The following is a 22,630-nucleotide window of genomic DNA, read 5'->3' on the forward strand; positions in this document are numbered from 1 at the left end:
GACTCAGGGTTGGGCTGGGGTTTTAAAAGGCCCAGCCCAACCCAACCCTGCTGCAGCCCTAAACTAAAGGTTACAAATAAAAGTCAAGGGAGGGATGGCTAAGATCTATCCAACTGAGATATGGCTACACATGAAGCCAGTATATCCGCCACAAAATTTCCTTAATTCAGGCAGGGTATGACAGTAGGTAAGATGCTTGAAGCTATTACGAAGCATGAAACAATCTTAAATAATGTGTGATATCTTCCATAGAGAGCCTTTTAGAATGTTGATTATCATAAGATTACCATTCTCAATGCATATATTCCTCAAGCCTTGAGCATGAGCCAGAACTAACCTTTTACGCACAGCTAGGGCTTTAGGCACACAAGCTTATTGTTGTCCACTATCGGGGTGAATGTTCACGTACATGAGCATACGTGAACGACTTACAATCGTTCAGATGGAATATTCCCATAGAATAGATTCCATCTGAACGACTGTGAGTTGTTCACGTATGCTCACGCACGTGAACATTCCCTGCACCCGTTGTCCACTTCCTATGGAAAATAGAATAGGAAGCTCCCTTGTGAGTCACAACTTACACCTCCTAATCAAACGGGGCATGGATTACCCAAACTAGCTCCATCCACATTGATCTTGACTATTCTGAGTGGAGGGGGATGCCAAGCAATGAGTATTTGTTTATAATTCCCGTATCTTCCCGAAGAAGTCGGAATATAGTCTTGAGCAAACCGTACACTTATTAGGTTATGTCTAAATACTAGGGTTGCAACAGGATCGGGTTGGGCCGGGCCTTTTAAAACCCCAGCCCAACCTGGCCTTGAATCAGTTGGGCCAAAAAAATCCAACCTTGACCCGCGCTTAGGATCGGGCCAAGCTGACCTTGATTAGCCTTGATCATGGGGAGAAGGGATATGCATGGGCTGGCCAAGCTGGGAAAGGGAGATGAATGGGCAGGCTAGAAAAGGGGAGATTCATGGGCTGGCCAGGTTAGGAAAAAGGAGGAGGAGGAGGAGGAGGAGGAAGAAGAAGTACAAAAAAAAGACAAGGTCACAAGGTCGGGTTGGGTCAGGCTCGGGCCGTTAGGGCCAAACTTGCACCCCTGTAAATACCATGTCCATATACCTCTCCCAGAGTTGCCATAAGATTTCAATGAAGGAATTATTTGCATGAGATATTGATAACAATTTAGGATCGGAATTTATTAGAAACCAGACCCATTTACACTCTTATTAAAAGACCATAATCAAAATCGACGAGAATTAGAATCGATCTCGACGGATTTCGATGCGAATCGATGGATTTCGCGTATCCGATCTTTATTCCTCAAACTCTCTTCTTGATTCGTCAAACCCTTAAAGATCCTCTCCACGGCATTTCTTCAAAGCCACGTCAAGTATATAAGCTATTGTGACTTTTGCAGTTCTTTTACTGCAGGGGATTCGAATCGAACCCAACATATAAAAATCACAAACACCTTTTAACTCAGAAAATCCAAATTAGTGTTTTTTCGATTTGATTTTTCTTGCATCCTAGAAGATAGCAATGGCTGACACAGACGAAAGTTCTTCTGCTAAGAAATGGCTACCTCTCGAAGCCAACCCTGATATCATGAACCAGGTCTCTCTTTCTCTGGTCTCAATGTTTTTCATGTTCCCATTTTATGATTTCAAGATGCCTTACATGTATCAGATTATTAAGTCTGTCCTGGAAATGCTTGTTTAATCATTTATTTTTTGTCGAATTGTTGTGATCTTCTCGAATTTACATCGTAAGGATGATCCACCCAAGTGGATTCAATGCTTGGAATTTATTTAGCGGTTGAGTTTGTTGTAACACTGGAGGTCTTAGTTCAGAACAACTTAAAATTGTGGAGATTAGCGAAGAAAATGGTGGAAGGAAATCTAAATGTATATATTTCTGAAATTGAGTATTTTAAGTGATAATGTTGCAGTTAGGTTTGAGACTGCTTGAACTCGGATGCAGTAATGAAACTGTAATGGAACTCCAGAAGTTTGTTAATCTATGTTTCGGATGCTATGCAGTTCCTTTGGGGCTTAGGTCTGCCAGTGGATGAAGCAGAGTTCTATGACGTGTATGGTTTGGATGATGAACTCTTGGAAATGGTTCCGAAGCCCGTGCTTGCTGTGCTTTTCCTTTATCCTCTTACAGCTGAGGTATGTAACTCAAAATCTTCTGAGTCAGATTTTGTATGTTCTAACCACCGCTACCCCGAACTGGTTTCAGATGTGGGCAGTTTTCAGTTCTTTTGGAATGAAACCTTTTGTTTTGGCTATTTCTGTCACTAAATCTCACCAAGGCAATCTGTTTTGATGAACTGAATGAGATGCCTTTTTTGTTTTTTCAGAGTGAAGCAGAGAGAATGTCGGAGCAAGGGAGTGTGAAGAAGGTATATACGATTATATTTTGTTCGTGCATTTCAAATGTTTTTTATTGTCAAAACAAATAAAAACCCGGTGATTACACTTTTCATTATTGTTTCATAGATAGTTCATGACTGGTAAATTTAACCCATTCTTTTTTGTTAGTTCTACTTCTTAGCATCATGCATCAAATTCAGAAGTTAAAGTACTTGTTGTGTCCAATTGATCTTTGTAGAATAATTGGGTGAGACATTAGTAGTCTTGATGACTGTATCAGAATATTTCTTCTGGGTTTGAAGTTTTAGTTTAAATTCAAGCTATTATAAAAGCATTTTGTATTAGACCATTTGTTGACTTGGTGTCATGCAAAATTTTGCTTTTTTATTTTTATTTCAATGCTATTATAAAATATTAGGATTTTGTTTTGCTTGCAATAAGGATGTAAGGTAATGTTTAAACAAAGGTGTAAAGCCTGCTGGGTTGCTAATGACTCTCTAGATATGTAATATGGTGCTTTTAAATGTGAAAATCTTGTGAGAAAACATTTGGATCTTACTTTATGTTGTACTTCCCATGTATGTGGTGGTACAATATATGCTCACACATCCTTCTGAAATCAATATTTACATTTTGAGAAATAAAATGGGCTTCTTAATTCATGTTCTCTTTGGTGGATGGAACTTTTACAGATGTGCAAAGTTATTCTCCTTAAAAATCAGATAAACAAAGTTTCGGTACTTCTTGAAAATCACTCCTTAAGGAAAAATATCAGAATTTGTAAATGAATGCTGTTATTGGATACTTATCCTGACAGCATACCCACTATGTGTGAAGAATTTCATTTATACATCTTCTCTCATTTAAAAAAAAAATCCTTTCTTAGTTCTTCCATGCTAGATAGCAAGTTAATTTTCACCTGCTCATTGAGCTATTCATCTTCTCATTATTAGCATTTAGATAAAAATATTAATTGTATTATATGGTCCTTTGGGTGTAGGAACCAAGTGAAAAAGTTTATTTCTTGAAACAAACTGTGGGTAATGCTTGTGGAACTATTGGACTTCTTCATGCAATCGGAAATGTATCTTCAGAGATTAAGCTTTGTAAGTTTCTTTTGATTTATTTTTCACTGATGGCTAGGACCATGCATATACTGTTCTTTTATTTTATTTTTCGGGTGAGTAACGATACATATACTGGCATTTAAGTAGGTAGTTCTGTTTATTTGTGTATAGCTATATGGCTAGCTGTATATGTATTTGTGTGCATGAGATCATGACATTATAAACAAGGTTTAAAGTATTGGTATTGGGTGTCATATCGGAAGGGTGATTTTAAGAGACGTATCGTATTCTATCAGAGAGACGCAAGATACGCTAAAGATCCAAATTAAAATGGTCAAGGAACATAGTATACATGCAAAATATAGTTTTAAAGCATAAAACACTATAAATATGTAATATGTAGAATATGTATAAAAGAAGAACAAAGTACGATGAAACAAATCTATTCAATTGATCATGTATAAAGGATGAGGTTTCTTATTGGTATTAATACCAAAAACAAGTGAAGCCGCAAAACCTCAAATTGATACGAAAAACTTGTTGGGATTTGGGAAATTATGACTTGTGTCAATAATGTCACTAGCCTCTTTATTTATAATAGAGAGAAGTAGGGTTACACCCAAAAGACTAAACTACCCCTGTACCCAAATATTACACATATTACGATACTCCCCCTCAAATTGGAGCATAGATATCACACATGCCCAATTTGCACAAAATTGGATGAAACAATTTACTACTAAGCCCTTTGGTGAGAATATCTACCAACTACTCACTGGACTTCACAAAAGGAATGCAGATAAGGCCCGACTCCAGCTTTTCTTTGATAAAGTAACAATCAATCTCAACATGTTTGGTGCGATCATGCTGAACTGGGTTATGGCTAATGCTGATAGCAGACTTATTTTTCACAGTATAACATCATGGGAACACGAATAGGAAGACCCAAATCGCAAAGGAGACCTTGAAGCCATAATGACTCACAAACACCATGTGCCATAACACGAAATTCAGCCTTTGCACTAGACTAAGCAACCACACTTTGCTTTTTACTATGCCAGGTAACAAGGTTGCTGCCAACAAAAGTGCAATATCCAGAAGTTGATTTCCTGTCATCTGGTTGACCAGCCCAGTCTGCATCAATAAAGGCCTCTACACGCATATGATCATGGGGTGAAAACAAAATACCTTTCCCTGGAGCTGACTTTAGGTACCTCAGAATCTGAAAGACAGCCTCCATATGAGAAACACAAGGGTTGTGCATCTACTGGCTCACCAAACACACAACAAATGCTATGTCAGGCCTGGTATGGGATAGATAAATGAGACATCCTACGAGGCGTTGGTATCTGCCCTTATCAACCGACTCACCATCCTGAGCTTTTAAATGGGTATTAGCCTCGATAGGTGTAGGCTTACATCCAAGCATACCTGTCTCTAAAAGAAGATCTAGAGTATATTTCTTTTGAGAGAGGAATATACCTCTTGTAGATCGGGCTACCTCAATACCAAAGAAATATTTCAACTTTTCTAGGTATTTGATTTCAAATTCCTTCCCTAGGAAATTCTTCAAAGTAGCTATCTCAACAGGGTCATTTCCAATAACCACTATTTCATCGACATACACAATCAGAATGGTAAGGTGATCACCAACTTGCTTAATAAATAGGGTGTGATCAGCATTGCTCTGCTTGTATCCCACTGACACCATAGCCCTATGGAACCAACCAAACCAAGCCCGCGACGATTGCCTCAGGCCATATAATGCCTTCTTCAGCCTACATACCTTGAGTTTGTGAAGAAGAAAACCTAGGAGGACCATGCATATAACATTTCTTCTTGCAGTTCCCCATGGAGGAAGACATTCTTAACATCAAGTTGTTGCATCTCCCATCCATAAATTTACTGCCATAACAAAAGAATTGTCAGTACATCACTTCTCTTGAGCAGCATCGTCAGTTGTAGGCTCCTCCAAAGCTCCCATGAGATATTTAGAAAAGTCACGGGAACGAATAGATAGGAAGCAAGACTTCGACCACATAAGTAGTTACTCCCATCAAACTTAATGGAGCATATGGGAATGGTAGGAAAATCATGACCAGTGTTTCCTCCATCCACAATAAGGGACATGGTTGAAGTCGTTTAAGTTTCTGTTCCTTCCATCTAAAACAGATAATAAAAGCAACTGCACTTGCAAAGGGTGCCGAAAGAGATCACCAAAGCATGCCACAAAGGAAAAAATGTAGCATGAATAACCAAAAATCAGATTTGAGAAGAATAAAACATCAGAACGAGTCTAAACCATCGGAAAAAGCCCTTGGTGGGAGAGAAAAATCACCAACAAGGGTGAAGAAGAGACTCACGGTTCCAAATTTTGAACCGTGAGAAAGAGAGAGACGGTGGAAGTTGGTGGTGGCAGTAAATGGAAGGCGGTGGCAAGTGGAGGGTGGCGGTAAAGACTGGTGACGGTAAGTGGAAAGTGGTGGTGGTGCTGGTTGTGAAAGCAGAAAGAGAAAAGGGAGGACGAAGGGCGACAACGGCGACTAGGGTATGGCGGGAGAGAAGAAAGAGAGAGAAAGAAAGACTAGGTCATTGAGGATCCCAAGGTGGATCTCAGCTTTGATACCATGTTGGGATTTGGGAAATTACGACTTGTGTCAATAATGACACTAGCCTCTTTATTTATAGTATAGAGAAGTAGGGTTACAATAGGGTTACACCCAAAAGACTAAAACTACCCCCGTATCCAAATATCACACATATTACAATAAAACTCAATACCAATAGGAACCTTGAGAAAAGTGAAGGAAATAGACTAAGAGAACTGTAGTAGTGCCTAAAGCATAGTTGTCATGGCGTCGACATATCGCCGCTATGGCGTCATATCGCTGGAGAAGTGGGCATATCGACTACCGATATGGATGATGTAAGAATATCGACCGATATGGCCTCCATGTCGTCGCCATGAACGCCATACCACGACATATGACCATATCGGGCGACATGGTTGTTTCAAATTATAAAACTTAATTTTTTAACAATAATTTTTTTTAACCATTTTTTATTTTAATGCTTTTTCCTAAACATCAAAAAAATTAAAAAAACATCAAACAGAAAACACTAATATACTATTGACTAATACACAATCACATATTCACATCAGCAATTTTTTTTTTATTTAGATGGGTTGTTTATTAGCTTTATTCACTCAATATAAATTACGTTCTTGTAATTGTTTTTTTGTTTTGTTACTTTTGTAGTCACTTTCATATGAATCATATCTCAACTCTCATGATTTTTCAACTTTATTATCAGCAAGACTATTGGTATCAATTATTTGATAATCCATGATTTCATATATACTAATGGATATTACACTTTCATGAATTATACCATAGTAGATTAGTAGTACACTTTCATGTTAATTTTTGATGTTATCGGGTATATATTATAGCATACTAAATGACATTAAAAATAGAGAAAATAAAAAATAAAACATGGTCGATATGATCGCCATGGCAACGCCATGGCGGGCGACATGTCGATATATCGACATGACACCCCTCCACCGACTTGGATCGCCGTGACGACGTGACAACTATGGCCTAAAGCACTGATACCATTTGAAGAATAAGAGAAGAAGAAAGAGAGAAACAGAGAGAGGCAAGAGTTTGTGCAATTGAGTGTTGGATCTCCAACTCTATTCACTATATATAACTAATCAAGGGCATAACAAGAAAAATAACAAAAAGAAAATAAATACATAATGCCAAAAGTACCCTAACCATGTCAGTATTAGCGCCTGGCACTAATACTGAGACTACAAAGTCTCGACTAACAGCCCCATGGATCAGACATGGGCAGCATGGCCTGTAGCTGCGGCAAGGGGCTTGGCCTCTGCGCGTGCTGGGTGGCATGCCTGTAGAGGCCCCTGTGTGAGCGTCCTGGCCATGCCGGGCTGCAGCGTATGGCTTTATGCCTTAGTTTATTTTTTGAAGCATTCACTTCTAGTAGCCCTTTTAGAATCAAGGGTTTCATTTGTAATTTACAAACGTCGGCAGGGCTTAAAATTATATGCCAAAAAGCGTGGGGTCATTTCTGTAATATGGAGAAGTTTGCAAGATTCTAAATCGGCACTCAAAAGGTAGCCATAGAGGCAAGATTCTGTTCAGACGGAGTGATCTTCATGAATGCGTCAATCCAGATGCTTGGTTTCCTATTCGATGGTGTGGAGGAGCTTTTGTGAGCCGCATTTTACTGAGAAACCTCGAAATTCGAGATTCCATTAAGCTGCTTCTGGATCCACAAATATAAAACAAAAAATAGAAATAGAACAAATCCTAATTGAACTAGGAGTTTATAATCCTAATTATAAAATACAAATAAAAGAGACTTAGTTCAGCTAAATCACTATTCACGTGAACAATGTCATGTGATCAGTACTTCAACACTCCCCCTCAAGCTGGAGCATACAAATCACTTAGACCCAACTTGGAACAACTTCGACGGAAGGCAGGTCCAAACAACAGCTTAGTAAACATATCACCAAGTTGATTGGTAGTAGAGACATATGGAGTAGCAATTAATTCTTTATAACAGCAACTCGAACAAAGTGACAATCAACCTCAATGTGCTTGGTCCTCTCATGAAATATGGGATTATTAGCAATATAGATAGCGGCTTGATTATCACAAAACATCTGCATAGGCTGAGTGATGGAAGATCCTAAATCCTAGAGTTAGGATTTTACCCACATCAACTCAACTGTAGTATGTGCCATCGTTCGATATTCAGCCTCAACACTAGATTTAACAACAGTGGTTTGTTTTTTACTTTTCCAGGTGACTAAGTTACCTCCCACAAAGGTGCAATAACAAGTTGTGGAGCGCCTATCACCATCAGCACCAACCTAATTACCATCAGAAAACCTAACCAGATTAATATTGCGATTGAGACGATAAATAAAACCTTTTTCAAGAGCACCTTTTAGGTAGCATAGAACACGGCAAGCAGCATCCTAGTGAATTTTCTTCAGGGCTTGCTTAAACTGACTAATAACTCCAACAACAAAGGAGATATCTGGTCTAGTAACAGTCAAATAGATGAGTTTGCCAACAGATCTTCTATACTGATTTACATCTGTAAAGTCTTCACTCTCACTAGATCCGGATTTGTGATGGGGATCCATGGGAGTATCAGCTAGTTTAGAAGCCATCATTCCAATTTCAGATAGTAGATTAAGGACAGATTTCCTCTGTGATAAACTAATACCTTCCTTCTTGTGCAAAATTTCAATACCAAGAAAATATTTAAGAATACCCAAGTCTTTTATCAGGAAGTGCTGACGAAGATAGGCTTTAACTTGAGCAATACTAGAAGTATCATTATCAGATTTAATAATGTCATCCACATAAACTACCATTATGACCACCATTGAGCCCTGGCGGCGAACAAAGATAGAATGGTCAGAGTAACATTGTGAGAACCCGAATTGAGTAACAATGGAGCTGAATGTATCAAACCATGCTCTTGGAGATTGTTTTAACCCATAGATTGCCTTACGAAGTCGGCATACTTTGGTCAAATACTCCCCTTGAGCAACATACCCGGGGGGTTGCTCCATATAACCCTCCTCTTGAAGATCACCATAAAGAAAAGCATTCTTGATATCCATCTGATAGAGTGGCCAATCTAAATTGCGGCCAAAGAAATAAGAACCCGAACTGAATTCAACCGAGCAACAGGTGAGGTCTCAAAATAATCAACACCATAAGTTTGTGTATAACCCTTGGCAACCAGATGGGCCTTAAGACGATCAATAGAACCATCAACATTGTATTCGATGGTATAAACCCAACGACAGTACTTCAACATACCTTTCTTTCATTAGTAGGTCCTAGGTTGTATTGATGCATGTTGTTTACATCTAGTTGATTATTGTGGGGATTGGGGATTTCAATTTTGCATTCTTACTTTCATTGTAATAACCTTTTGAGTTGTTGCTCAGAAGGTCTTTGTAAAAATCCTAGACAGACTTAGGTACTCATTGTTGGAGGTTATGAGTGTTTTGGGTTGTTGCTCTTCATCTTTGTATGATCAAGGACCGAAGTCATATCTGTTGTTGTAGTGTTGGAAAGTATTTGTGCAAATACAAAACCCAATATGGATATTGCACTGTGGATGTATGGTTGTTGCCGAACCATGTATATTTGTGTGTAGAGTAGGTGTGCTACTCTAGGTAGGCCTAACCAATCTTGGTGGTAGGCGGGTACACACGAACTGTAGTTGGCCAATGAGGTGCCCCAGCCAGTAGTGCTCAAATTGATCTGTTTCAGCTCTAGGCAGCTAGTGAGTGTGTGTGTGTGTTTGATAGGTGACTGTTTGTGGGACTTAGTTTTTGGGAATGAGTATTGGAGTCTACCGATTCACCCCCCTCTCAGTAGCGAAACCTAGTACAATAGAGGGTCACGAGGACTAGGAGTTTTAATCTCTCCACTAGCTTCCCTCTACTTCTCAATGACGTGTCTCATAGAGTGTGCCCAGTCCAGATAATTTGTATTGTCTTACTTGGTCATTGAGATTTGAGCACTAGAGCTCTCCAATTTAAACACGTTGGAATTTACACTGCTTGAACCCCCAGCAGCCCAACAGAGGACTCCATTGATCCACTAATCTCTGACATATTCACAAGTCACGCATGGAAAGTTGGTTGGATACCCAAATAAAGTGAGGACTGAGGAGTACACTCAACCCCAGACACTCCTTCCCAGTTATAGAAACAGTGATTCTAGTTACCTGGAAACATCCCAGATATAAGGAAAATGCAACTAAGCATGCATCTCAAGTCAACAATCACCACTGAAATATATTATAAACTTCTACTAATATATATATATATATAAGCAAGCCAAAGAAAAGAGCTTTCACCTGGTCATGGACCTTTCTTGAGAGACTAGGCAGTAACAACCCTTTCACTATTCTGAGTTGTGGACGGAAGCTTCAACTCCCATCAATTCAGGCCCATACACAGTTGATAAAAGACCTCTGGGCAATCCTAGCTGTCTTATCTCCTTGCTGTAGAAGGCATAAAACAGAGAGGGGAAACAGGTTCTTCTCTGCACTTGTGGTATCCTGTTTTCCTGGGTATGTGTTATGCTGTTAATCTCACCACAAACATCTTCACTGGCAGCAAGCTTCAGGCACTCAATAGAGGACAAACATGCGATATACATGGTCTTGGTTTCATCTTACTAGGTCTCAGATTAGAGAGAAAAAGGAGGTCTGCTTCCAGATCATGGTGGTAGTCCAAATATTCTATCTATTTGAGTCCCACAGCTCCAAATACTACTTGCTGTCCTCTGAGTTGAAGTTCTTGGGTTTCAGGTTGGATCCTTTCATGTTTTGACTCGCTTTGGAACCCTTGTAACTCTAGGGTTCCAAAGCTTGAAAGAAGATTACTCCACATTAACTCTCAAACCAGCAACCTTGCTCTGGTACCAAGAAGAAGAAGAAGATTTGCGGGAGAGCAGTGAGAGGGAATCAAGCGATCCCTTCTCCATATGTTATTAGTAAATTAAAACTGAAGTTCCCAATCTTCCTCCACGTACAAATATACTCTCTCATACACTCATACATACTATTCCCTGTGTACCCTTACAAACTATTACAGATTACCATTCCTACAAATATAGCATATGTCATATATCTGTATGTGTTCAGGGCATAATGTATACTCATGAGATCGTATTCAAGAAACTAGAAGAGACGCAGTAGTTGTGTCACCAGACCATAGTTGTCAAAGCGGCAAGGCGACATAAGGCTGTGACGCCTAGGCGACCAAGGCGACCAAGGTGCCCAAGGTGCCCAAGTGTTATTTTTTATTTCCCCTCTTTTCTAACATTATTTAGCATGCTACAATATGTACCTTATATCATTAAAAATCAACATTAAGCCACATCAAGTCATAAAAATTCAATATTAAGCAACATCAAGTCATCAAAAAATAAAAATTAAGTCGCATCAAGTAATCAAAAATCAATATTAAGCCACTTAAAGTTATCAAAAATCAACATAGAACTAGAAGACAAAAGAACTGAAGAAGCAAGCTATTGGAAGTTTGAAACACTCAAAGCATACATTTGGTTTACACTATTCTTAGAAAATATGATCTAATCAATAAGTAATTAAACTGCTCTCGATTTAGAGAAATGTTCTTGTTCTTTAAGAAGTTTGACTGATCAAATGTTTTTATTTTTACATGAGACTTTTTTTATTAGGTAGAACACAAAACCAGTTTTCCGACAAATCCAAGATTGCTTAAATCTGATTTATATTGAAGAAGTTATGTCTGGTCAACCATTATTTGGTGTGCGCGAATGCTGTCAAAATAACTTTGAAAAATGTTTTTTTAGATATCAAAACAAATGAATATTTGACCGCACTTTGAATTTTTAGCAATGTTTTACCATATTAAGATTTATAGAATTTTTAGATTTGAGAAAAACCCCAGCACTAGAAAGTTGAAAATTTCACCTACTGCCAAAAATCCAGTTTTTGTTCTTGAACTGGGTGGTTGACTTTTTATTCTTTTGGAATTTGGTTTTTTAACTACTTTTATTGGATTCAAATCGGTGGGTATTTGCTTATTTATGAATAATAACTTAAGTAAATGAATAATAAATGTTATTTCATTTACTGAAATGATATTTGGCATAAATAAGTGCTAGAACCTGGCTTGATACCAATTAAACCAGTGCAAGGGCTTAGAAATCCGCCTGAACGCCTAGGCGCCCTAGGCGACGCCTTGACAACAGTGCACCAGGCATGCCAAACATGGTGTTCATCTTTTTTCCCATTCCATATTTATTCCTCTTGTTAGAATGTGGTGCCTTTGTTGCATAAGACAACTATTTGGCGCTTTGGACCAAAAAGAACTCTTACGTCAAAAATTGCCATCACTGATGATTGTAATCATCCAATTTATCATTATTTGGATGGTCAAGGAATAGAGGATGAACTCAATGAGAAGTTCCAGGCAGATGGATTTTGAAATACTTGTTAATTGATTTTGAAATAATTCTCCACTGTTTGTTATTCATTGTATCAACTCTTAAAGATTACTTATGCTGATATTTTTCTTAGCTGTGAAATCTTGAACTTTGGTATGCCATGCCTGCCCTAGTTAAATTAGAGAAAGGTCCATATCTGTATGTTGCAAATGATCATAGTTAAGGAGTGTAAAGAAGATCATTTCAAAGATTTCAAAGTTTTAGCTTGAAATGTACCTCTTATTGGAGGCGAGGTTTACAGTTCAAGGTGTAGCTGTGTATTTTGTCATCCTATCTAGAACATTTTTTTTAATACTTGATGCAGTTGCACGATAGGGTTTTGCTTTTTTGGGGATATTTTGTAATTTTGTTTTTGGGGAAGTAGATGGTAGGGGATTTGATTGAGTTTATAATTCTTGTTAGTTGCTATTTTTATGTTTCTAGAGTCTTATAAGAAGATGAAATCATCCATCGATTTGTTTTTTTTTTTTTGAGGTTGGAATGAATTGAAACTTTCGTGGCTGCTGTGCAAGTTTGTTGGTGTTCTCTCTCCTTCTCAATAAACCTGCTCGACTCGAATCTATTTTTCCCTTTTCTTTTCTTTTTTTAGTCTGCTATTAATCATTTTCTTAACTCTCTGTTGCAATATTTATTAAACCAAGCTTGAACTCTGTTTCTGGGTGGTAGTTACAACCCAACAGTATTGGGTTGATATCTCATTTCCCTAATAGTTTCACCTTGACAGTAGGGGCCTTGATACCTATCCTTGGGCGACCTAACCTGTGCAGTTTGGTAGCAAAACCGTACTTTCCCTGTGAGAATCTACTTTAATTGCAGAACTGGTTCCCTTCTACCACCAGATGCAATTTCAGATATTAAATATGATTTGTTAACCTGTTAATATGAGGATTTTCGGTTGGATTCACCAACCCCATGAGATAGTGTTCTTCCCTAAAAATTTCAGATTGATTGGACTCCATTTGGAAGAGTTCTATCAACTGCAACTAATTCCCTTGCTGCTAGTTCATATTCTTATCATGAGGAAGAATAAGGTGAAACAACTTCTTAATTACAACCAAGGGACAAATCCCTGATTCTTTTCCGTTAAAGTCCTTTCTAAATGCTATTTTAATTTGAGTAAATTACTCCCCCCTCCCCTCGATTATGCTCTAATGACAAACCCCTCCCCTGGGTATTGAGTAATGACTCTCCCCTCCCCTGTATTAACAAGATTCTATCAACCATACCCATTCTGTTAAAAATGGCTGTTAAGTGATGACATCACCTTAAAAATATTCATTTAAACCCCAAAATGCCCTTATTTTTGTGATATTCCAATAATACCCCTAACCATATCAAAACCCTAAAAACATCTCTAGACCGTTTCTCCCGTGTGAGTAATGGTCACACCACCACCGCCACCACCACTTCCGTAGCCACTGTCACCACCACCGCCGCCCTCACAATGTCCATAACCATTGTCGCATCCACCGCAGAGCAAGAAAGCCATCCAATCTTAGAGAACGGTTGGATTTTTTTTTTTTTTTTGGTTGAACGGTTGGTGATTTCAAGGTTGGGTATTGCAGGTGATGGCAGCCTTTCAGATAAGGTGGTGATTCCTGATCATATCCTTTTTTCACTGTTTCTCATTCTTCTTATCTTTTCTTCTCAGTACTCAGGTCAGATCATAATCTCTCTATCCTGCTCATAACTTCCTAATTTGTTCTTCGCAGTTATTGAGCTAGTGGTTGTGTTTCTTGTTCTATAACTTTAGATTTCAACTCTGTTTTCAAAATCAATCATCAAAACCCAATCTTTTCACTGTTTTCCAAGAATGCTTCTTCAAGTAGGAATTCTAAATTTCTCAATCTTAGAATCTAATTTTTTAATTATGTTTTCAAATCTAGGTATCAGTTTGGAATCTTAATTTATCGTTGTTTTCAAAACCAGATCTTTCTACTGATTTCATGGAATCCTAATTCCAACCTGATTTCTTAAATCTCCCTGTTTTGAATCAAATATTGAGTTTTGAGTTAAACCTCAGAGAGTTGAGTGTTGCCTGGTGGAACAGCGTGTGGACTGTGGGACTGTTGGTATCTTCCCTAGCTTCCTCCTTTCCCTCCAGTAAGCCTTCTAATCTCCCTTTTCTCTTTCTGTTCCTTCTTCCTTTTCTTTCTTTTCCTCCTCCTTCCTTTACCTCATATCATCTCTAATGTGTTCTGGCGCTAGTGCTGGTACAGCAAGAGAGGCATCGATCTCCCTACAGTTTCCTTCTTTTAATCTCAAGTTTTGGGACTTTATTATCTAGCAGTGGGTGATCCCTTTCTTCTGAAGCTCTGTTCGAGATCCTGCTGGACTGGGAAGTTTCATTCGAATTTCAGGTCTGGTTCTTCATTCTACCGCCAGATCTAGTTTCAGTCTCCTCCGGTTCCTTTGTTGTTGGTTGTTCCGACATTATAACTGTTCTATTTGGGAGGACTAGTAGTGGGGATCTCTCACCTGGAATTTCATATTCAACCTTGACCATATGACAGAAACATCTGAATTCTTGCTGGACTTCGGTTTGGAATTATTCTGTTGCGTGGTGATATGCTGTGTGTGTCTGAGTTATCATTTTCTCACCATGGAGACCCTTTGCGTCAGCAGCAGGGAAAGGGCAAGGAGAGAGCATGAGTGGGGACGGTGAGAGGGGTTACGTTGCCAGTAGGGTGGGGGCAGAGTTGCAGGAAAGGGATTGTAGGAGGAGGAAGAAGAAGAAGAAGAAGAAGAAGAAGAAGAAGGAGGAGGGGGTAATATAGTCTTTTCCTATCACTTAACAGTCCTTTTTAACGGAATGGGTACGGTTGATAGAATCTTGTTAATACAGGGGAGGGGAGAGTCATTACTCAATACCCAGGGGAGGGGTTTGTCATTAGAGCATAATCGAGGGGAGGGGGGAGTAATTTACTCTCTTAATTTTTATCCTCAGGCCCTGCTCTTGTTTACCTACACTTCAGTTTAATCACAAAATTACCGCTGCCACTGCTACTTGATTTTCTTGTCATATAGGTGGGGACTCACAGTGACCCTAATCAGGGTTATTGAACCAGGGATCATATAAATACTGCTATCAAGAACATGCAGACATCTATTTTGTGACACTTGTGACATTCTGTTTTCTTTCATGAATTGTTGCCAGGTGAGGATTCATACCTTGATAGACTCTTCAAATCAACTGCTCACATGGATCCAATGGAGGTATAGTTCTGATTCAAATCTTTTCAGTTCCATCATCTGGTGATTGATTAAAAGATTATCTTCTTTACTTTCATTCTGATATTTCTTTATCTTTAATGTATATTTGTGCTATGTAGCGTGCTTTATTTCTTGAGAAAGACACTGAAATGGAAGCTGCACATTTGGTAGCAGCTAGTGCTGGTGATACAGAGGCAAGTATTTTTTTAAGGGCTGAGTAGATATTTTCTAAAGTAATCTCATCTACTTCTGAAGCTGGGAGGTTATAACCAAACTATTAGATGTTTGCATGTGTACATGTTGAGGTTTGGGATCCAAGATTGTAAGCAAACAGGTACATTTTCAACAGGTTGGTACCCTCAAGACCAAAAAAATTTAAATCTCAAGAAAGAGCATGCAGAAGGTATCTTCCATATCTATGCTGTAAATGACCCATCCTGGAGGACCCATCATTTTGGAATCCCCTACAAGCTGACTGACATATTTATGTGGTTGGAGTATTCTCTTCTTTTGACTCCATTGTTGTTTGGATAATGAGGAAAGTATATAGATGTAAATCTAGTTTCAGTCCTTTTCATTTTCTCATTCAGTTGGTGGATCTCTAATGTGCGAATCAACTAATAATGGGCCTTAAAATCTCCTATTCATCCTTTAGTAGGCATTAGTTTCAAAGGATTATGAAATAAAAACAGCATTTTATCCAAGATGAAGAGGAGTTGGAAGGCCTCTTATTTCCCTAGTAATTAGATTAAGGGACAATTTCCTAGGTCTACTAGATAAGAAAAAATATTTCAAAACAAGTAGGTTTACAAGAAAATTAAGTGTAAAACAAAGTTAAACCTACTTGTTTTGTAATATTTTTCTTATCTAGTGGATCTAGGTAATTTTCCCTTAGATTAATGCATTAAAACTGTGGCTGAAGGTTTATTTCTCTTTGTAGTTTAGAATTTAATGCCTTTTGTTCTTGTTTCCTTTTTAGGCTCCAGATATTTGGTAAATCATTTTTGTTCGGACCAATCAATTATGGGCCTTAACTCCTAAACACCCCCCCCCCAAAAAAAAATTAAAAAAATCCGTGAATCAATTCTTGCCATTCATCTTTTAAAAGGTGTCAATTGTTTTTTGTGTACAGTAAGAACTGCCAAGAACAATTTCAAGGGATTATAGAATAAACCAGCATTTTATTGAAAGAGATTCATAGAGAAGGGTTGACTGTGCTTCTTTTTCCTTTTTTACTTTTCAACCATTTGTCCAATGCCGTTTAGTTTGTGTTGATGGTGTATTTCTCTTCTATTTAGATTAGAAATTAATGTAATGTCTGTTCTAATATATTGTTATTCCTGTTCAGACTCTGGATATTAATACTGATGTGGATACTCATTTTATTTGTTTCTCATGCGTGGATGGTATGTAATTTCAACTTTTTCCGCTGTAATTTTTTGTCTGACTAGTTGTGAACTGAGTTGTGCTAAGAAATACAAAATAATATATAGTATAGGCCTACTAACCCTCACCCAAAAAAGAAAAAAGAAAAAGTTAAACAGTGTATGCAATTGTTTATTGGAATCCCCATTTGTAGGAGAACTTTATGAGCTTGATGGAAGAAAGTCACAACCCACATCACATGGTCCATCCTCACCCAGCAGCTTGTTGCAGGTAATCCACATCATCTTAATTCACTTTTGAATCTTCAATTTTTTCAAGGAAAAAAATCATTGGAATATTAAAGAAGTCCTCTGCTACTCACCCCCACCCCCCTTTTTTTCCCAGTCATAACCCACATGACTTAAAATGGAAGCTGAATCATCAGAATGGAATTAAAGAGATTGTCATTCTAAGTTCTGTAATACTTAACTGTTTGTGTTAAATTGGTCATCTCGTTTTTAGTACTCCAGCCTGTTGCTTTATGCTTGTTCTCACACAAGTAGGTTATTTTCCTTGCCAATCTCCTGGCGTAGAGAGAGTCTGAAATTAATGGTTTTATTTCATGGCAGGATGTAGCAAAAGTCATAAAATCGATGATCCAAAAGAACCCCGACTCTATGAATTTTAATGTTATTGCACTCTCGAGGAAAAGTTCTGGTGCATCATAAAGTTGGCATTTTAGAAAGGTTTCTTCAAGGTTTCTTCCTGTGTTGTCCTTCATTTGCAGCTACTAGTTAGTCTTAACAGTACACTGGGAAGAAATGGTTTTGTTTTTTTTCCTTTCAGTGAATTGTTAATGTGAAACGCTTTTGGCATCCTTGCTGCCTTCACTGAAAGAAATTACAGATATCTTTGTGCTTCCTTTTGTGATACTTACTCGAGGTTTTCTTCAATGAATTTGCTGTTCACTGATTGTTGTTATGTTTTAAACCAGGTGATGATGTCACCAATCTTAATGAATATTTTTATTACCCTGTGTGTAATTGGAGTCAGAATTGGCCTTCCGGGCCGGTTCGGTAGAATCTTGAGCTGACATAATAATAAAAAAAAGGAAAAATACTCCTTTTCTCTCTCTCCCACCCCTTGTAAAACCGAGGAGACCCCTGCAACCCCCCCTCCCCCTCCTCCTCCCTTGCTTCCCTTGCCAGATCACTCTTGGTCATTCAATTGGATTGGACTCTGCAGCTTTGCCACAGCCCCGTACCCTACTCCTTCAGCTTCCGTCTTCTGGTTCCAGCTCCGGTACTCACCTCCCAACCGCGGCACAACTCGCCTCCTCACTCTTTGGTGAACCTGAACACTTTTCTTCAGTTCTCTGCTACCTGCAGCTCCCGTACTCTCCTGTAAGTGTGGCTACCAAAATCTCCATGTTTTCCACAAACATTCGCTCTCACACACACCTGAGTGGATGGTGCTCTCTCACACATGAATGTGGCTGAACTTGTGTCACTGCTGGTATTGGTCGTAAACTCTTCAACTCAAATCTGAAGTAGGCTTCCATTCTGATCAGTAGGCTTCCATTCTGATCTTAGAATAGAAGAAAAGGGTACTGGATTGTCTGTTCTTACGTCCACCATAGCTGTTTTCTTGGATTGCAGGTGTCCGAGTGGCATGAAAGAGCAGAGAGAAGCAGTAACCCGTGTCCTCGAGGATGCGGCGTGAGGGCTGATGTGGGGAGGGTGAGGAGTGTAATAAATGTGAAGAGGTTAAACTATCCAAAAAAAAAATAAAAAAAGGTAAATTACACGTCCCTCTCCTGAGGTATGATCTAATTGCACTTTCATCCGTGAGGTTTGGAAAGTTACACGTACCTCTCCAGAGATTCAAACTAAGTAACAATAAAACCCAATCCGTTAACTATACAAGTTAGTTGTTAACGGTAGCAATTTTTAAGTTCTGTTATGACCAATATACCCTTGATGGGTAAAATAAAACTAATACCCTCTTCTTCTTCTTTTACAAATGTAGGTACCCAATACTACTACCACCACCATTGCCGCAACCACCACCACCCACCATAACCCCCCCCCCCCCCCCTTCTTCCTAATCTTCTATTTTTCTTGCTCCACTTTTCTTTGCACCATAGCCATAACTTCCCTTTCTCCTTCCATTTTTTAAATCTAATCAAATTAAAACCCTCAACCCAAAGAACTCACCCCAAGGTAATTGTCTTCCCAAACGACACATGGACAAACTCCAGCCCTAGCCCCAATCTATAAAAACCCTAACCTTAAGAGAAACCCCTAAATAAGGATTCGATTTTTGGACATTCTTAAAAACCCTAACCAAGAAAACCTCAAGAGCACTTTCGTGTGAGAATCTCCTTACTTCCCACATTTAGCTCTTTCATGTGAGATTCTCTTTACTTCCCACATCTATTATCATCCTTATAAAATTCTGGATCTGTTTTCAACAGTAAAGTTCAATCTTTCTTGAATTCCTACCCCTACGAGCTACCGGGTTTCAAATCTGGTTCCATACATAGCCATCGTGGTTTCTGTTCTGAACATCTCTGTGGTTGCAAAATTTGATTTTGATAACGTTTTCTTAATCCTATGGCAAGTATGATTTCAGAAAACCCAGTTACAGATTCCGTTTTCAAATTCTAATTTCAGGTTTCTCTTCTACTGCTGAATTGAGTTATTCACAGCAACCATCTTTATCCCTATTGCCATTTCCATTTTCTTTGGATTACTGTACAGGTGAGATATTGAAATAGATCATCATCTACCTCCCAATGGAAACAAAACCCGGGAAGGTAATTGCTCTTTCGAAAGTTGCACCCCGTCATCCAAGATACCAAAGAATCGCTTGAATCTATGCCACCATATCCCCAATCCTATTATAATATTAAAAGTAAACTCCAGAAATCAAGCTGGGCGATAGCTCCAAAACAGTTCTGGTTTCTGGTTTCAAGGAAGTATATTACAGCAAGATTGGAGTTACAAGGAAGTATATTACAGCAAGATTGGAGTTAGGGCATGAGAAGTTGGGATTTGAAAATTGGTTTTTCAAAATGGGTTTAGATTCGAAGGTTTTCTTGGTTAGGTACTTAATTCGAAAATGGGCTTTTTAAAAAGGGACTGCACGGCGGTGATGGTGTTAATGGTGGGTGGCAGTGGTGGTAGTGGCTCCGGTGGGCAGTTTGGTTAATTACTGTTTTAATTATAACGTTTTCAGTCACCAATTAACGGACTGGGTTTGTTTTTTTTTTACTTAGTTTGAACCTTAAGGGAGATATGTGTAATTTTTCAAACTTCATGAATAAAAGTGTAATTAGATCATACCTCAGGGGAGGTACATGTAATTTATCCATAAAAAAATTGAGAAGAGGTTGATGACCTGAGGCAAGCGTTGTAAATGGGGATTTGAGTTTGGACCGCCAAATTCGAGCCCACCCATGTCTTTCAAAAGCCCGATAGGTCTCCGGCCAGTTATTTCACGAGCTGGATCAAGGTTGTGATTTCTAGGTCCAAGGTTGTGCTGATGTGAGCCTAACTTTATTTATAAGAGTAAGTTTTCCTCCACCACCCTGTGAATGGAAAACCACCATACTAGGATTGACAAACACCTCTTAGATGTTTTAATATTTTCCCCACGATGCCCACTGACGGAAAGAAAACTCAGTCCTATATTATCACATTTATTTTTATGAGAGTAAATTTTTTCATTTTACATATACTCAGAAAAACTAGTCATAATGACTAATCTGAAAATGACGTATTAGTAAATCACTTTTAATGAAATATGAGTAAGGTTATTATCTCAGTTCACAACTTAGTAAATCACTTGAGTAAGGTTATTATCTCATTTCACAACTTTTGCACTTTTTTTAAAGACTATGGGACATCCAAAGGGGTGGGGTTGTCATTTCACCCTTCCTGTCTCTGGCCCATAACCTTAATTTAATTGACATTGACTATCTCATGGTTACACAAATCACCCAGGTTGGTGGTGATCATTAAACTGTTGGTTTGTGATTGATAAGCCCCAAATATCTATCGTCTTAATACGTCGCAATTTATCTCCTTCCTGACTAATCAGCACCGATTGGTACTCTACTTTCTTAAAAATGGGAAAAACACTGCTGCTTCCTTCTATCCCATGTTGTTACTTCACAATCATGGTTTGAGGAATCGATATCAAATTGATCAAATCATTCGTATCGATATCAATAGAGATTGATATTAATTCCTAACCAATCCTGTATCGATGGATCTGTATGATCCAGAATCCAGACAGATGGATTGATTTCGGATCGGTATCGGGCCGAGATCGGATTATTAGAACCCTCCTCACATGGTAAGCTAGGTTCAACACTCCACGCAGGTGGTATCTAGCAATCCATAGTTCTAAAGATCATTAAATTTCGATTAAATACAAGTTTCAACTTTCAAGGGGAATTTATTGAGGGAATTTTTTATTTTATGGGATTTTTCCAATTTAACTTAAAATATAACACTCTCGTCTGATAAACCAAACAAACACTAATTATAGAAAAACAGAAGCAAAAGGAAATCCTACAAATATAATATATATATATATATATATATATTTATATAGAACAGCCATGACCCACCCAAAGGAAAACAGAAGCACAGACTCCACTTGATCACCAACCCCAGGTGCCCCACGGAGCATTCATCATCATCATCATCATCATCAACCGTCCATCATGATGGTTTGGATGGGCAGAGCTTAAGAAGCTTGAGCACCACCCGACAGGTGCTGGTGTCCATACTGCTCCGCCCTATCCTTCATATCCCTCGCCTTACCCGAAAGCTTATAGCTTGCATGGTCGAGCTGCTCCGCACCCGGTGGGTTCCCCCCAGTCACGTACTTGTATATCCATGACAACACCGACACCGCAGCAACTGCCAGCCCACCCGAAGTTAGGAACCCAGTAATCAGCAGGAACACCGTTATCGCCGCCGGCACAAGCACTGGGCTGCATATCACCAGCACCGGCGTCGCCACCGTCAGTCCAATCACTGTCGCTGCCAGCGTCAGACCTGAGAGCACCAAAAGAGATCCTCCCACGGTGACGGCAGTCGCCGCCTTCACCACCTTCCTAGAACGCGGCTTTTGTTGCTGGTGCAGGCCGTACTGCGAGCGAAACTCAGACATTGGACCACCTTGCTGGTACTGCGGTCGATACTCCGCCATTAGAGTACTGAATCACGAGGACGTGAAAAGGGTATGAATTAAAGAAACAGAAACAGCAATAGAAGATGGAAATGTTTAAGGTAGAAAGGGAACGAAAGGCAGCTTTAGAAGGTATATGTGTTGTGTTGTGTTGTGTTGTATATAAAGAGAAGTTGGGGGGGAGGGGGGGGGGGGGGTAACACGTCGGGTAGCACGTGTGGGAGAAGGGGCTGGCAGGTGTTTAGGAGGTCATGCAAGGGATTTGCATGGAACTTGAGTCTGTCGGCTTTTTGAAACGTGGTGGTTGTCTTGTTTGGAGCAAGGTAAT

General features: G+C 39.0%; 2 protein-coding genes across 2 annotated transcripts; one reads left to right on the plus strand and one right to left on the minus strand.

Annotated features, from left to right (window-relative positions):
• The first annotated feature begins 1,529 nt into the window (after positions 1-1,529).
• Positions 1,530-17,851, plus strand: LOC122658522 (ubiquitin carboxyl-terminal hydrolase 3-like). The gene is made up of 9 exons (XM_043853522.1): positions 1,530-1,623; positions 2,049-2,180; positions 2,372-2,413; positions 3,385-3,490; positions 15,677-15,735; positions 15,852-15,926; positions 17,081-17,138; positions 17,312-17,388; positions 17,727-17,851. Exons 1-9 carry the CDS (start codon positions 1,549-1,551, stop codon positions 17,823-17,825), a joined length of 723 nt encoding a protein of 240 aa, XP_043709457.1. The 5' UTR covers positions 1,530-1,548; the 3' UTR covers positions 17,826-17,851.
• A 4,004-nt stretch (positions 17,852-21,855) lies between these two features.
• Positions 21,856-22,338, minus strand: LOC122648676 (oleosin 1-like). The gene has a single exon (XM_043841892.1). It carries the CDS (start codon positions 22,321-22,323, stop codon positions 21,856-21,858), a length of 468 nt encoding a protein of 155 aa, XP_043697827.1. The 5' UTR covers positions 22,324-22,338.
• Positions 22,339-22,630: the final 292 nt, after the last annotated feature.

Source organism: Telopea speciosissima, chromosome 1, assembly GCF_018873765.1.
Source record: "Telopea speciosissima isolate NSW1024214 ecotype Mountain lineage chromosome 1, Tspe_v1, whole genome shotgun sequence".
In the NCBI taxonomy this organism is placed as follows: Eukaryota; Viridiplantae; Streptophyta; class Magnoliopsida; order Proteales; family Proteaceae; genus Telopea; species Telopea speciosissima.